Source organism: Lepisma saccharinum, chromosome 26, assembly GCF_977018435.1.
Source record: "Lepisma saccharinum chromosome 26, izLepSacc3.1, whole genome shotgun sequence".
NCBI classification, from domain to species: domain Eukaryota; kingdom Metazoa; phylum Arthropoda; class Insecta; order Zygentoma; family Lepismatidae; genus Lepisma; species Lepisma saccharinum.
In genome coordinates this window covers 13,929,976-13,942,963 of record NC_139254.1, presented here as the reverse complement: position 1 = coordinate 13,942,963, position 12,988 = coordinate 13,929,976, and the positions used below count along the sequence as shown (strand labels likewise).

At 37.1% G+C, this 12,988-nt stretch overlaps 1 protein-coding gene across 2 annotated transcripts in view; it reads right to left on the bottom strand.

Annotated features, from left to right (window-relative positions):
- Window positions 1-9,696, bottom strand: part of LOC145979529 (polyadenylate-binding protein-interacting protein 1-like) — a 31,472-nt gene extending 21,776 nt beyond the window's left edge. For both annotated transcript variants that reach the window (XM_083112477.1, XM_083112478.1), the window contains exons 1-3: window positions 9,550-9,696; window positions 7,140-7,341; window positions 4,703-4,842 (exon numbers count right to left, since the gene is read on the bottom strand). In XM_083112477.1, the coding sequence (XP_082968603.1) occupies window positions 4,703-4,842; window positions 7,140-7,320 (321 nt within the window). In that variant the 5' untranslated portion in view covers window positions 7,321-7,341; window positions 9,550-9,696. The remainder of the gene's footprint in view (window positions 1-4,702; window positions 4,843-7,139; window positions 7,342-9,549) is intronic.
- Between the last annotated feature and the right edge of the window lie 3,292 nt (window positions 9,697-12,988).

Genomic DNA, 12,988 nt, shown 5'->3' with positions numbered 1-12,988 from the left:
TTTCTTCAAAGGGAGAGGAAATATCCTAAACAATTGCCCTGGCATGGGACAAAGGTCCAGCCAAACATTAAGAGACTATATTCATCATGTTAGATTTTAAAAGATTAGGCAAACCCTGAGAATGGTTTATTAGCATTAGAATCCAAAACTTTTGCTTTAAACTGGTTGAAATTAAAATTATTGCTGCATCAGCAATGACGATTGATTGGCTTATTTTAATTCACATTTTCTGCCACTTTAGGCTAATCACGAAGATGAGGATGAGGGATGATTAGTAGGGGCATGCATATTTCGTTTTTGACCAAAAAAAACGAAATGTCAAAAAACACATCCTAGTGTTAATTTTTCATGTTTTTGAAAGATGTGAGATGTATTTTGTTACCATGTTTTGTCACGAAATAATGCGAAATGAACTGCAAAATGCAAAATAAACTCTTAAACCCGAAATTTAAGGTTTATTTACTGATATGACACCTTCTGAGGTCTGAATTATCCTGTGAGTTACGCAATTCACGGAAATTTGATTAATTCTGCTGTTAATATTGGAGAAGCAAAAATTGACTCCTTTACACAGAAATAAACTTAATACTCTGGTAACTACGTAAATGTGCTATTAGAAGTGAAATGTTAATTTTGTATAATAAGTGGTTTTTAAATGAAATTTAGGATTATATTCACAATTTTAAAACCAAAATGTCTTTATATATACCACTTTTCATCCAATTTTTCACCACTATAACACCGAAATTTTATTTTATTTACCACTTTTGAACTCTAAATTGACTCAGTTTTTATACCGAAATTTTGCTATTTTATTTACTAAAATTATGTGCCTCTAATGATTGGATGAAACTGATGAATGGGCACTCATAATACCCATGTACTGACTGGGATTTGAACCTGGGAACCTTGGTGCAGCACTCAAGATTATTTCGACCTTAGTACTTGTATTTTTGTCAATTAATATCACGTTCATGCCACTTTTGGCTAATCACAATAAAGAGGAAAAGTGATGATTAGATTAAATTGATGAAGGGATGATCACAAAGAACAGCCATTTCCAAACTGGCTGGGACTCGAACCTGGATACTATGATGGTAAGAGCAAAAGTCATCCATATAACGTGCTCCTACACCAATCTGGCTATTTCCACCTCAGTGTAACCTGTATTAAAATAAAGTCACAAAACACCACCCAGAACAAGATCCTCTACAAAGGCAAAGAAAGGCTATTCATGTCTCAGGGATACCTCATCCCTATATCAAGATAAATAAATAGTTTAATAGGTAAAAATCTCAATATAACTGTACATGAAGTCATTTGATTTCAGCTGTCCATTACATGTGCATGTGTCCTGATTTGAATATGGGTAAGACTACGTTCTTTTCTGCACAAGGTGCCCTCTCTCATTTGAATCACTGTTTCAACCTGCCACACCATGTAGTGACAAGCTCTTATCCAAAATCAAACCTAGCATAGGTCTTGCAACTTTAGTAAAAAGGGAGGGAGTTCAAGTGGGATGAACGGAATGGTTCTGTATAAGTAACAGACTAAAACAGGGAAATGCTCTTTCCCCCCATCATTACAATGGATGCAATTAATGAAGAGGTGGGGGAAGAAGATAGGAGAGGAAGAGATGAAGGCCCTTTTCTTCACTGAAGACTTAGTAATATGGGGAAACAGGGAAGAAGTACAGAGACAGCTTGATAGTTGGAATGAGGATATCAGAAGAGCACGGATGAAATCCAGTGCAGAAAAGAGCGAGGTGCTAATAACAATAAGAAACCGAGCCAGAAATGTACCAAGAATAAAGATGGACATGGAAGAGTTGAGGGTAGTGGAGAGAGAGTTTGAAATATCTAACTAAGCCCCGCGACAGGTTAAGTTTGCAGCAGATTTTATGTATTAAACCACGCGAGAACGGCGCTCAGCATCTCCCATGCAAGTCTTGCCTCAACTGCCGAGCTGTTCATATCACAGACAGTGAGACAATCGGCAGTATTGCAGCAGAACTACATTCTGTGTGCACGTTTGGGTCTATGTATGCGAAAAGTTGCTGCAAAGTTAACCTGTCGCGGGGCTTAACTCTCTAGCCTTCTTAAACCCGAAGGTTCATGGCTGCAGCAACACAGGCCTTCCATCTGTCCCTATCTTGAGCAAGATCTATATACTCTTTTCCATCCCTACCGATTTCCTTTAGGTCCATCTCAATGTTGTCCCTCCATCTTCGTTTGAAATATCTAGGAAGTATAATTGAGAGAAGTGGAAGAATACATGAGAAGGTAAACAGAAGAGGACAAATGGGTGGTGGACTATATCAAAGCATTCAAAGATTAATATTGAACAGGGATGTTCCTATGAAATGCAAGAAGGTAATATATAACACTATGTGCCAATAATTACATACGGAGCAGAGACATAGACAATGGAGATGAAATTCTTAAGGAATATATTGGAGAAGACTAGAAGGGATAGAATAAGGAGATCCGACAGACAGTGGGGTTGTGAAGCTTCAGGACAGGATAGATCAGGCACAGATGAGATGGTTCAGACACATGAAGAGGATGGATGCAGAAAGACTGCCAGTAAGAGCTTACAATGCACAAGGAGTGGGAATAAGGCCAAGGGGGAGACCAAGATGTCAGTGGAAACAGCAGATAGCGGAGAGTGTTAGGAGAAGAGGACAAGATTGGAACACAGTGGAAAGAGAGGAGTGGTGGAAGACTAGAAAAAAAAATTAAGAGGCTTGACTTCTATGTCGATCCAGCCAGAGGCAAGAAACAGCGAAGCATAATGATCCAAGGACAATAATCCAGTCTCATGGCACAAGGTGAAGCCATATAGAGCCAGATGCAAGAATAAGACTATGGTTTCAGGCAAGGAGAGCTTCTTTTCTTTGCAAGAATTAATTTCCCACCTTTAGCAATAAGAGAGAGAGGTCGGCACTTAAGTGCTTCTCAAGAAAGTCATTCCCTTACACTACTTTACACAACAAATCTTGATCAATGCTGAATATTACATGTACTTCAATGCAATAAAATCATATATGTTACATAAATAAGCATGTATTTCATGAACTGGCAACATTTTGATAACTTACGATTTATTGTATTCAAGCTCTTGTGCCATTAACGTAAAAGTATTAATTTCTTTCGCATTCCTAAGACATATGTATTCCAAGTGGTTTCCATTTATGTATTTAATATACTAATCTTTATCAGTCATTCTGTTTATGTGCCCAAACAACCTTAATCTTTGTGATTTTATGAAATTTATGATGTTTCATTCATTAATCTGTAGAGTTCTTCGTTAGATTGTAATCTCCAATTACCACCACGTTTTTTCAGAGGTTGTCAAGGGGTCTTGGGTTTCATATCAAGTGGAAGCACATAGTGGTTCGAATCCCACTTTAATCTGTAGGTCCAGTCCCGATTAGCCTTACTGTGCATAAAAACACTAACTCAATCAATCAATCTTTTGGAGGTCCATATATTCTTCTCAAAATTTTCCTTTCAAATGTTAAGTTTCTGTTTACAGGAGTCTTTGAGAGTTCAATTTTCACATGTATATGTGATTATGGGTCTTATTATGGAGTGATCAAGATATTAATTTGCACTTGAATAAGGCTAAATTAGCACCCCAAAAAAAAAGCTTTAGTGACAAAAAAAATCAATTCTCTCTTTATTAAAAATAAACCCCACAGTGCAAGAGCTCTCGGAGTGACAGCGACTGAGAAGCAGCCTCCTCATTGGGTGAGACATGGTCGGCACATTGAATCTCACCTCTGCTGTTTTCAACTCAGCCCTATCCTAATGTCCGTTTTCTATTGTCAACTTTATCTTTCTATTATTTTTACACCATCCTCCATGTTCATATTTACATTACACTTTATTGTAACTGTAAAACACTCAAATACTACTGTTGATTGCATGAGGAATTTGTTTTGGTAAAAATTTCAAAAATGTAAATAATCTTCTCTAAAATATATTACATAGGGATGGCACCGATTAATCCGTACTCTATCGGTATCAGCCGATATAGGGACATCGGTGTATAGGTAAAATTACCGATTATTTTACCTAAGGATGGACTGATATGAAATTTTGGCTGATAGCAATAAAGTACAGATATGAAATTTAGCAATACCGATAACCAAATATTCTACCGATCCGAAATAAAATTAGAAATTGTCCTTGAAGAACCTGAAAGGTTCATTTGCCTCCTTAATAAACGTGTTTCAAGGTGACTGCAGTGAAAGAGATTTTGAATATTTAGACATTTACGTTTTTAGAAAGTAGGGCATGGAGATTATCCATAAAAATTACAACAAAATGGCAGAATTTTGCATTAGGATCAGTAAAATAATCAGTAATTTTACCGATACACCGACATGCCTATATACCAATAGAGTACCGATTACTCGGTCATATTCCTAATTTTACCAATCCAATATATCGATAAATTTCTTATAATTTAGTGCAAAATTCTGCCAATTTCTGAAAAAGAAAATGTCTAAATATTCTACTTCTTTTGCACTGCAGTCACCTTGGAACACCCATTTATTAAGGAAGTCAATGAACATTTCAGGATCTTCAAGGACCACTTAGAATTTTATATCCGTACTTTATCGGTATTGGCCAAAATTTCATACCGGCCCATCCTTAATATTAAACAAACATTACAATTAAAGAAAACACCTTACCTGCTCCATCTGTAAATTTGAAGACACGTTTGGCTGAAAATTTCTTGGATAGAATTCCTTGGCATCTGCCGACAATTTGGAAGTTTTGCAAGTATCCCCACCAGCCTTTACATCAGGTGAATTGGAAGAAGCAGCATTTCCTACAGGATGTAGATGAAAAGTATATCAGGAGAGTAGTTTATCACAAAAAAACTAGAAAAATAACTTTAATCTAACCACAATTTCAACCTTTCCATTAGTTCTGACACTCACTCTATCCTACCACTTCCTGAAAGGTTGGCAGATAATGTATTCAATTAATAAATTATCAAAAGACAACTGAAAGATATTAAAATAATGACAATCTTTCTGCTATGGAAATGACCATACCACAACTACCATGCCTGACACTACAATTTATCGTGATTTGAAAATACCTTACTGATTCTCTCGCAGGAAGACTTACGTTTCTTATATTGAGTCAAGATCATACAATTAAACAGAAAAAGACTGTGAAAGCTGCAACGGGTAACTATATTTGCTTAACAATAGCATTTCAACAATTGCAACAATAAAAGTGATGTAAACACACCATTCAAAAGGAAGTTTTACCTACTGTTAGATTTTGCTTTTCTATGCATAGGCAAAAAATGCCAATAATGTTATTTTTCCTTAATATCTAACAGCATACTCTGTTTTTCACGTCCATTTAAGACAAATAGTATCAAACTATTTATTCCTTTTAATCATATCATTTAGTTTTGGCACCTAGTACCAAGTCAAAGTTTAACTCAACGATTCAAAAATCTTTCTTCTAATTTATGTAGCAAAAAGCCTTAACTATCATCTACTGTTAACTTATTAAACATGCAGCTACAAAATGTAACTTCTACATGATGCTTGTTTTATGCAACCAGATATCATCGTATAAATCATCCATGAGATACCTAAGAAGGCATATAGCATTATTGACTATTTACATTGTATACAATAACAGATATCTTACTAATTACATATACAATGACAAGCATTTCATTAAAAATCTGAATGATTGCTTGCTCTCCTAGGTATGTTTATGATGAAAGAAACAGAATATATAGACTAGAGTTCAGCTGATATCAATGCTGATGTATCGGTATCAGCTGATACCGGTGCTATCAGCTGATACCGGTGGTATTGATTGGATTTCATTTACCAATACTGGCCAATAATTTCCCAACATATTGATCATTTGTGGGGTCTTACAGCCAAGTTCCTTTTGTCTTATTGTAATTTCATCATGCTATGAACATGGTTTGATTTCGATTTACTTCTGTTAACACATACTGCAGAGTTTTAGCGATTACTTAAGATTTTGTTCAATACATGCTTTTGTAGTTAGGTTAGGCAGGTCAGGTTTGGTTCTCTTACCATTAAAATAAAGTCCATAAATACATTATACTAAGGTTCTGATTTACTTCTACATTAATTCCCACTAGTTTACGATACTCACAGTCACTTCTCAATGGAAAATACATTGTCCATGGGCAGAGCTCGAAAAATCCCGGTTGCCAGGTCACCATGGCGAATAAAAATTTCAGCTCGGCGACTGTGATTTTTGCTGTAATATTGCCGTTTTTTAAGTTTCAGTGTACGAAACTTTGAAGATTCTAAGTTCAAATTGCAGTACAGCGTAAGTTAGCAAATGATTTTTTTATCAACGTTGTGAACATTCTATAGAATCAGTAACAATCCCTTACTCTTTGTTCCCCAACCTCCCACTTCCTGCTTTCTCACATAATTTAGAGATGTTTTGAATACGGTGATGCTCAGCTTATAGGCTGATTGATTTGCTTTATTTTACTTCGCTTTTTGTGCCACTTTTGGCTACTTTGCAAAGATGGTGATGAATGATGATATGAAATTGATGACTGGACACTCACAAACATCCAAGCCCAGTCCAGGATTCAAAACCGGGACCCCTGGCGTCATAGCGCAATGTGCTAACCACTCCGCCACTCTGCTTCTATAGTATCCACAATTACTAGTAGGTGGTTTCCTGGCGCCTGATTTTCAGAGCTGGCACCTAGCTCTGAAGAAGATTTTTTGAGCACTGTCCATAGGAAGTGTGCATGCCTGCATAAGGTAGTTTTTAAGTTGTCTTTTTTTCAAGATAAATAACTTTTTTCGAAATCCAAACAGCGCTCATGACTTTAAGGAAGGTTCAAATTTCGGGTGACAATGATTGCCAAAATTCTACAATAATTAGTCTTCCTGCTAGGAGAATTTGAAAAAATAATAATTGAACCATTACCGGTCTTACTTCTCTTTATTACACAGTTTAATCTGTGAGTATTTAACCAATGAACATTAATGCATAACCAATGCACCGATTGCGTAATCCTATTCAGATAGAAAGTTCACAAAATGGCTACAAGTATCAAAAAAAAAACTGAAAATATCACAATTTCCTTCTCACCTGAAGAACAACCCTCAAGAGCTGAAGTGTCATTCTGATCCAATGGATGGCCACATGGACGACGCAATTCTGTTGGCTGGTCTCGTGGACGACGTAACTCTGGTGTTGGCTCAAGGGGTCTCCAGGGTCCACCCCCTCTCCCCTTTGTCTCAAGTATATTTGACTCCCCAGAAGGATCCATGGCTGCTCCTTATATCCCGAACTACAAATCCAATAAAAATTAATATGGTCAATATCATTAGAGTTGTAAAATAAGACATATAAAAATAATATTAAATCGGAGCAAATTTACAATACCGGATCACCCCCACCCTTTTTTGAATATTTTGCATATTCACTAATTGAGGGCTCGGTAAATGTTTACTATCCTTCGGACACCTATAACTTCTGAGTTTCGTCAATTTTTGACATTTGTACTTACCGATCTGCTTCGCGGATCATTTTTTAAAGTGTATTCACGTTTTTTTGATCATTTTTTTTTTTAAAAAAAAGTGTTTTTGTAACTGAAGAATGTACGTTTACACAAATGGTTCGTGGGGCTATGCGAGAATGGTGTGTGGGGCTACGCATATTTTTTTCGAAACCAATTTTTAACTATTGTAACCTATTGTGACCCTACCTAACCTAACCTAACCTTACCGGAAATGGTTCATGGGGCTATGTATGAATGGTTCGTGGGGCTATGCGTCAATGGTTGAATTTCCGCTATGAAACATTCCCACATCACACAAAACACCTTCCAGATGTTAGACAATACTACAGGAACTTATTACGGTAAGTAGTTTCTTCTGTAGAAATGAAGAAATCTGTCCGAAGGATAGTAAACTAGTACCGAGGCCTCATAATCACGAATTTGAAGTTAAAATTTGGGTGACATGTAGAAACTGCAAAATTTAGTGGTCTGTGATCGGAACAGAAACCCTGGATTTCTCCACGAAAACAATGGTTATTTCAATATGTTACGTTCTAGACCGAAACTTTAACTGTTTGCCTAAACTAACCTTACCATGAATAGTTTGTGGGGCACCGTAAAAATATGTCAGTTTCGTAGCACTTGAGCGACAAATTTTAACTACACAATCGTGATCAAGTGTCCTAAATTATTGACTATGCAAAATATCAACGAATGCCCTGTATTATTAATATGTACCCAACTAAAAGTTAATAAAAAAAACTTACGAAAGAAAGAACTTTATTTCCTACTTCCAAAGTCGCCATCTTCCTCACACCGCGCAGATTACTGAACAAGTGAACGCTACATTGAACAAACATGGTTTCCATTCTTGTATACGGAGAACGATCGTGGTAATTGAGAAGCTTATTTTACAACTTCTACACATCAATTAACAATTTCAACACGTCACTTCGTGAGTATAAGAAGTAGGATAGAAATTACGGATGGGTCCAGTATTGTAAAATCTTACCATTAAATCTAGTATGTAGGGTTAATATGAAAGAAATGGACAGTTTCAAGAACTCCTTACAATATGTGCTTGAACAATTATGGTAAAATTCAACTTATCTTGAAGCCACAAAATTAAACGACACATCATGAAACAAATTAAAACCTCAATTCCAAGTTTTTGATCCTTTCTCAGGATCATAATCAGGGAAGAAAACATGCAGGTTGGGAGATCTTCCTTCTAGGGCTGTTGGATAGTTCAATTAGGGCTGACCAGATACGGATGCCAATGTACTGTTATCAGAATGTATCGGTTGGACTTTATTTACTAATATCGGTTGATAACGTTCAGCCTCGCGTGAAAATCCATCAGACGACCGTAAACTAAGAAGGGCTGTTCCCTGGGAAGAACGGATGCTTGATTAAGCTGCTTCAAACCATAATATCTCCGGTAATTAATACTTGGTGTAGCTTTCAACTCTGATAATTAGTTGCTTCAAACATACATTCACACTCGTTTATAGTATTTTCAACTACTTTCTAATACTCCTATAGAACTTGCGAAAATCATCCAATATCGGAAACGTTACTCTCTTTACTACTTAGCAAAGCTGTAGTTCAATTTTTACAAACATTGTGATGAGCATGTTAGTATTTCGCCTTTACATAATACCGAACATGTTCTTAGCGTAATTTCTTGTTTATTTCAGTAGTGGAAACTAATGGCGAGAAATACACAAGATAGCGTATAAAATGAAAGCTTACTACTTTAGGATACAATATATATTTTTAGCCTATTTAGATTTAAAGGACAAATTACGTTGTGGTTCAATTTATACACCTCTTTAGAGTCATTATTATATTTAAGCCCATGCTGTTCATCACAGTCCGGAAACAATCTTCCGAACTTATAGTCTCCAAGGAAAATGTCATCGGGTACCGGAACATGAACATGGAGACGTTTATTTGTCTACTTGGTACGGTTTGTAAATTCAGTTGTTATCCTACCTTCATTCGATATTATTTGGAAGCCACTAAATTCCTTTTAGCTTGAAAATTTGAAACTACACTTTCACAAAACGCGTTTTCGAAAACTTAAGATAAAATGACGATTTCTGCTTCTCTCTAAATCAGGTAGTCAATTGTTTTGTTGCTTCCCCAGCTGCAGTGTGGCTAAGTTCTTCGTATAAAATATGCTAGGATAGGAAATCAAATAAATATAAGAATGTAGTATAATGAGGTTGGAAAAGTAAGGATATTGTGGTAGAATATTTCCATTCTGGATGCTGATATTACATTCACTCCTGAATATGAAACGCCCAAGACCATAAATTAGTCTGTAATGACGTCATAAAAAATGGCTTCAGCAAGGTGTTACAAATAGTCCCACGCAACACAGTAAGTTACATTTTAACGGCTGCTATATAAGTTTCGCTAAAGTATGTTACATGTTATTTTATTCGTGTCAGTAGCGATAAAGTTAGTAGTTTATGTTCAATCTCTTTCGAAATGAAAGTTTATTATTTCATTTTTTTCCCTGTATTCGACGGTGTGGGGCAACCAAGAGAAACCTCCGAAGCACTGCATCTAGTGATGGGTTCAAGCCGTTCATTTGTGCGAGTCGACTCATGAGCGCTCGCTCACTGAGAAGAGTCGTTCAAATGAGTCGTTCAAAAGAGTGGCCAAGCTTCTTTTTCTCGAAACACATGCCTGAAGAGGGGGAAGGGGGTAGGAGTTGTTGAAGCAGATGATTGTATTTAAGTAAACGAACACAACGTACGTCCTTCAAGATTAATAAATTGTATTGCATTTTTGTGCATGTGTGTGTGCGTGTAGCCGACTAGATGGCCAAGATTCTGAAGTAATCGACATTTGATCTTGCCACAGAAGTTCCCGGGTTCTAGTCCCGGTCTGGGCAAGGATATTCTTTACGAGTGTCCCTTCATCTATATCATCACGCATCATCCTCATCGTCGCGATTACTTAAAATTTGAAGAAAAGCGGCATAAAATAAGAAAAATACAAATACGATTCTGTATGTGTGTGGATATACATATATGTGTAAACAGTAAACACACACACACAAACAAAATTTATTGCACATACTTGTTTTCATTACTCTGTCTCATGAGTGAGATTTTCTATATTTTTATCTTGTTTCAGTTTACATTTCATACTGCGGATAATGCAAATTATGCAGTACGATAGCATACACAGAAATGTTATATAATTATATCAACCTTTTATTAGTAATAACGTGCATTACATATTCTTCCTTTTTTGCATTCGATCACTGGTTTTAATATCGCAACAAAATGCACTCCAGATCTGCGCTGCGACACATGCTTGCATTTCCACGAGCATCGCTCGTTCACGACTCTTGAAACAGCACGAAGAGTCACAGCACAGTCCCACGACTCTTTCCCCATCATTCGTTCACGACTCGCGAGTCGGCACGAAGAGTCATTAAGCACCTTAACGACTCGCTCGCCTTAGCGACTCTTCTCCTCACTCATCGTTCACGACTCGCGAGTCGGCACGAAGAGTCATTAAGCACCTTAACGATTCGCTCGCCTTAGCGACTCTTCTCCTCACTCATCGTTCGCTCGCGAGTCGCGAGCTCTCTTACACAAGGCGCGGGTGCGGCAGTCTCGCCAGCAGACTGGATCTACAGTTTAAAGTAGGATCCACCCGCTCGCTCTCCGCGGATGGCTAACAGCTGTGTTTAAGAAATATATATCGCTCTTGAACATTATCCATGTCCATCCCATATCCATGTCCGTAGCTTTTTGTTGTTCTACAGTCATTCAATATAAGTTTCTGCCAATATCATAATGTATGATCGAATTTCTATAAAGCGGGCCAAATTATACGTATGTATTTTTTTAATGTTGCTTTCTACTAGTAAAACACCTTAACACGTAGGCTCACCGCAGATGGCCAACAGCTGTTTATATCACTCGTGAACATGACCCATGTCCATCTTACGTAGTTGTTCCTAATTCTGCAGTCATTCAATAAAAGCTTTTTTGCAGTATCATGTACGATGAGATTTATGATTAAACTTCTATATTTATTCTTTAATGCTGTTTTCATTAGTAAAATATTTACACGTTAATGTTAATGAAATATTTCACGTCATATGAAAACGATTTTGTCAGACAATGTTTAAAGTTCACTTTATGCTCAGATAGTCTAATCGGGATTGAAGCTACATTTTAAACTGGGGTCTAAATCACTGGGCAAGGTGCCTCCACCGAGGATCGAATCCGAGACAGGAAGCGATTTCCTTACCAGGATTTAACAAGGAATGAAAGGATGGCTGAATAACATAAATAAAACATACTCCATGGTGCATGTTCTTTGTTTCTTGGCTTCTATGTTGGCCAGCTTGAAATAATCTTGGAGTGACAGATAAGTGGTGTCGCCCTCCTCAAAGTAAGCCTATTGACACCGAAAGTTCCGGGTTCGAACCCCAGCCCAGAGATGAGTGGTAATATGTATTTAACCTCTTGTCAATTACTCTAATCACCATCCATCCTCCGTCGTTGCCTTGTAACGATACCTGGTGGATCCCACTTTAAACTGTAGATCCAGTCCCGATTAGCTTATCTGTACGTAAAATTCATTCATCCTCGCTGTCAATACTAAGTAATTAGGTATAAAAGATGCATAAAATACAACAAAGCGTGTTAGGCAGTTTAAATATTAAAATTGAATTAATACATTATAAAATATAATTACTCCATGCTAATTTATAAGAAATTATAGCATTTTAAAATTTGTTTGTTCCTTAATGGGAAAATAACTAGTAGCTTATTTCTTCTGTTCATTCTCATGTTAACAGATTTGTTTTCTTGGATAAATAAAATTGAACGTGTAAATTAAAAGGTTTACATGTGCACGAAGCGGAAGAGCAACTCGATCGAGTATCGTGGTGAGACAAGATGACTTGGCACATCGTTTCAACTCGTGAATGAGAATGCATATCTTGTTCGCGATTTGATTTCAAGTTGAAAACACCTGTCTGTTCTTGTTCGCTTATCGATTTCAAAGCATAAATCGGTATCGTTACTCCAATGAGACGAGATTCTCGGACAGTACATTTTACACAGAGTGTCTCTCATCATCTCACCAACTTTGGAAGGGTTGGCCCTGTTTTCATTGCGATTTTATGTCCTGCTACTTGTGAAACTGATTCACTTCCAACAATTTCAGTCGCCTCTGTGGAGGAGTGGTTAGAACAGTGCGCTAAGAGGAATCTCGGAATTGAGTGTCACTTCATCAATTTCATTATATCATCACTGATTTTCATGTTCGCGATTAGCCAAAGTGGCAGAAGAGCAAAGCCTGGGCAAAAGTGGTATCCCGAGCCGCTATGTGTTTCCACAGAATATCGGCCTCAGGACTCCCTGCCCTCGTGCCGCGATGTGCTAACCACTCCGCC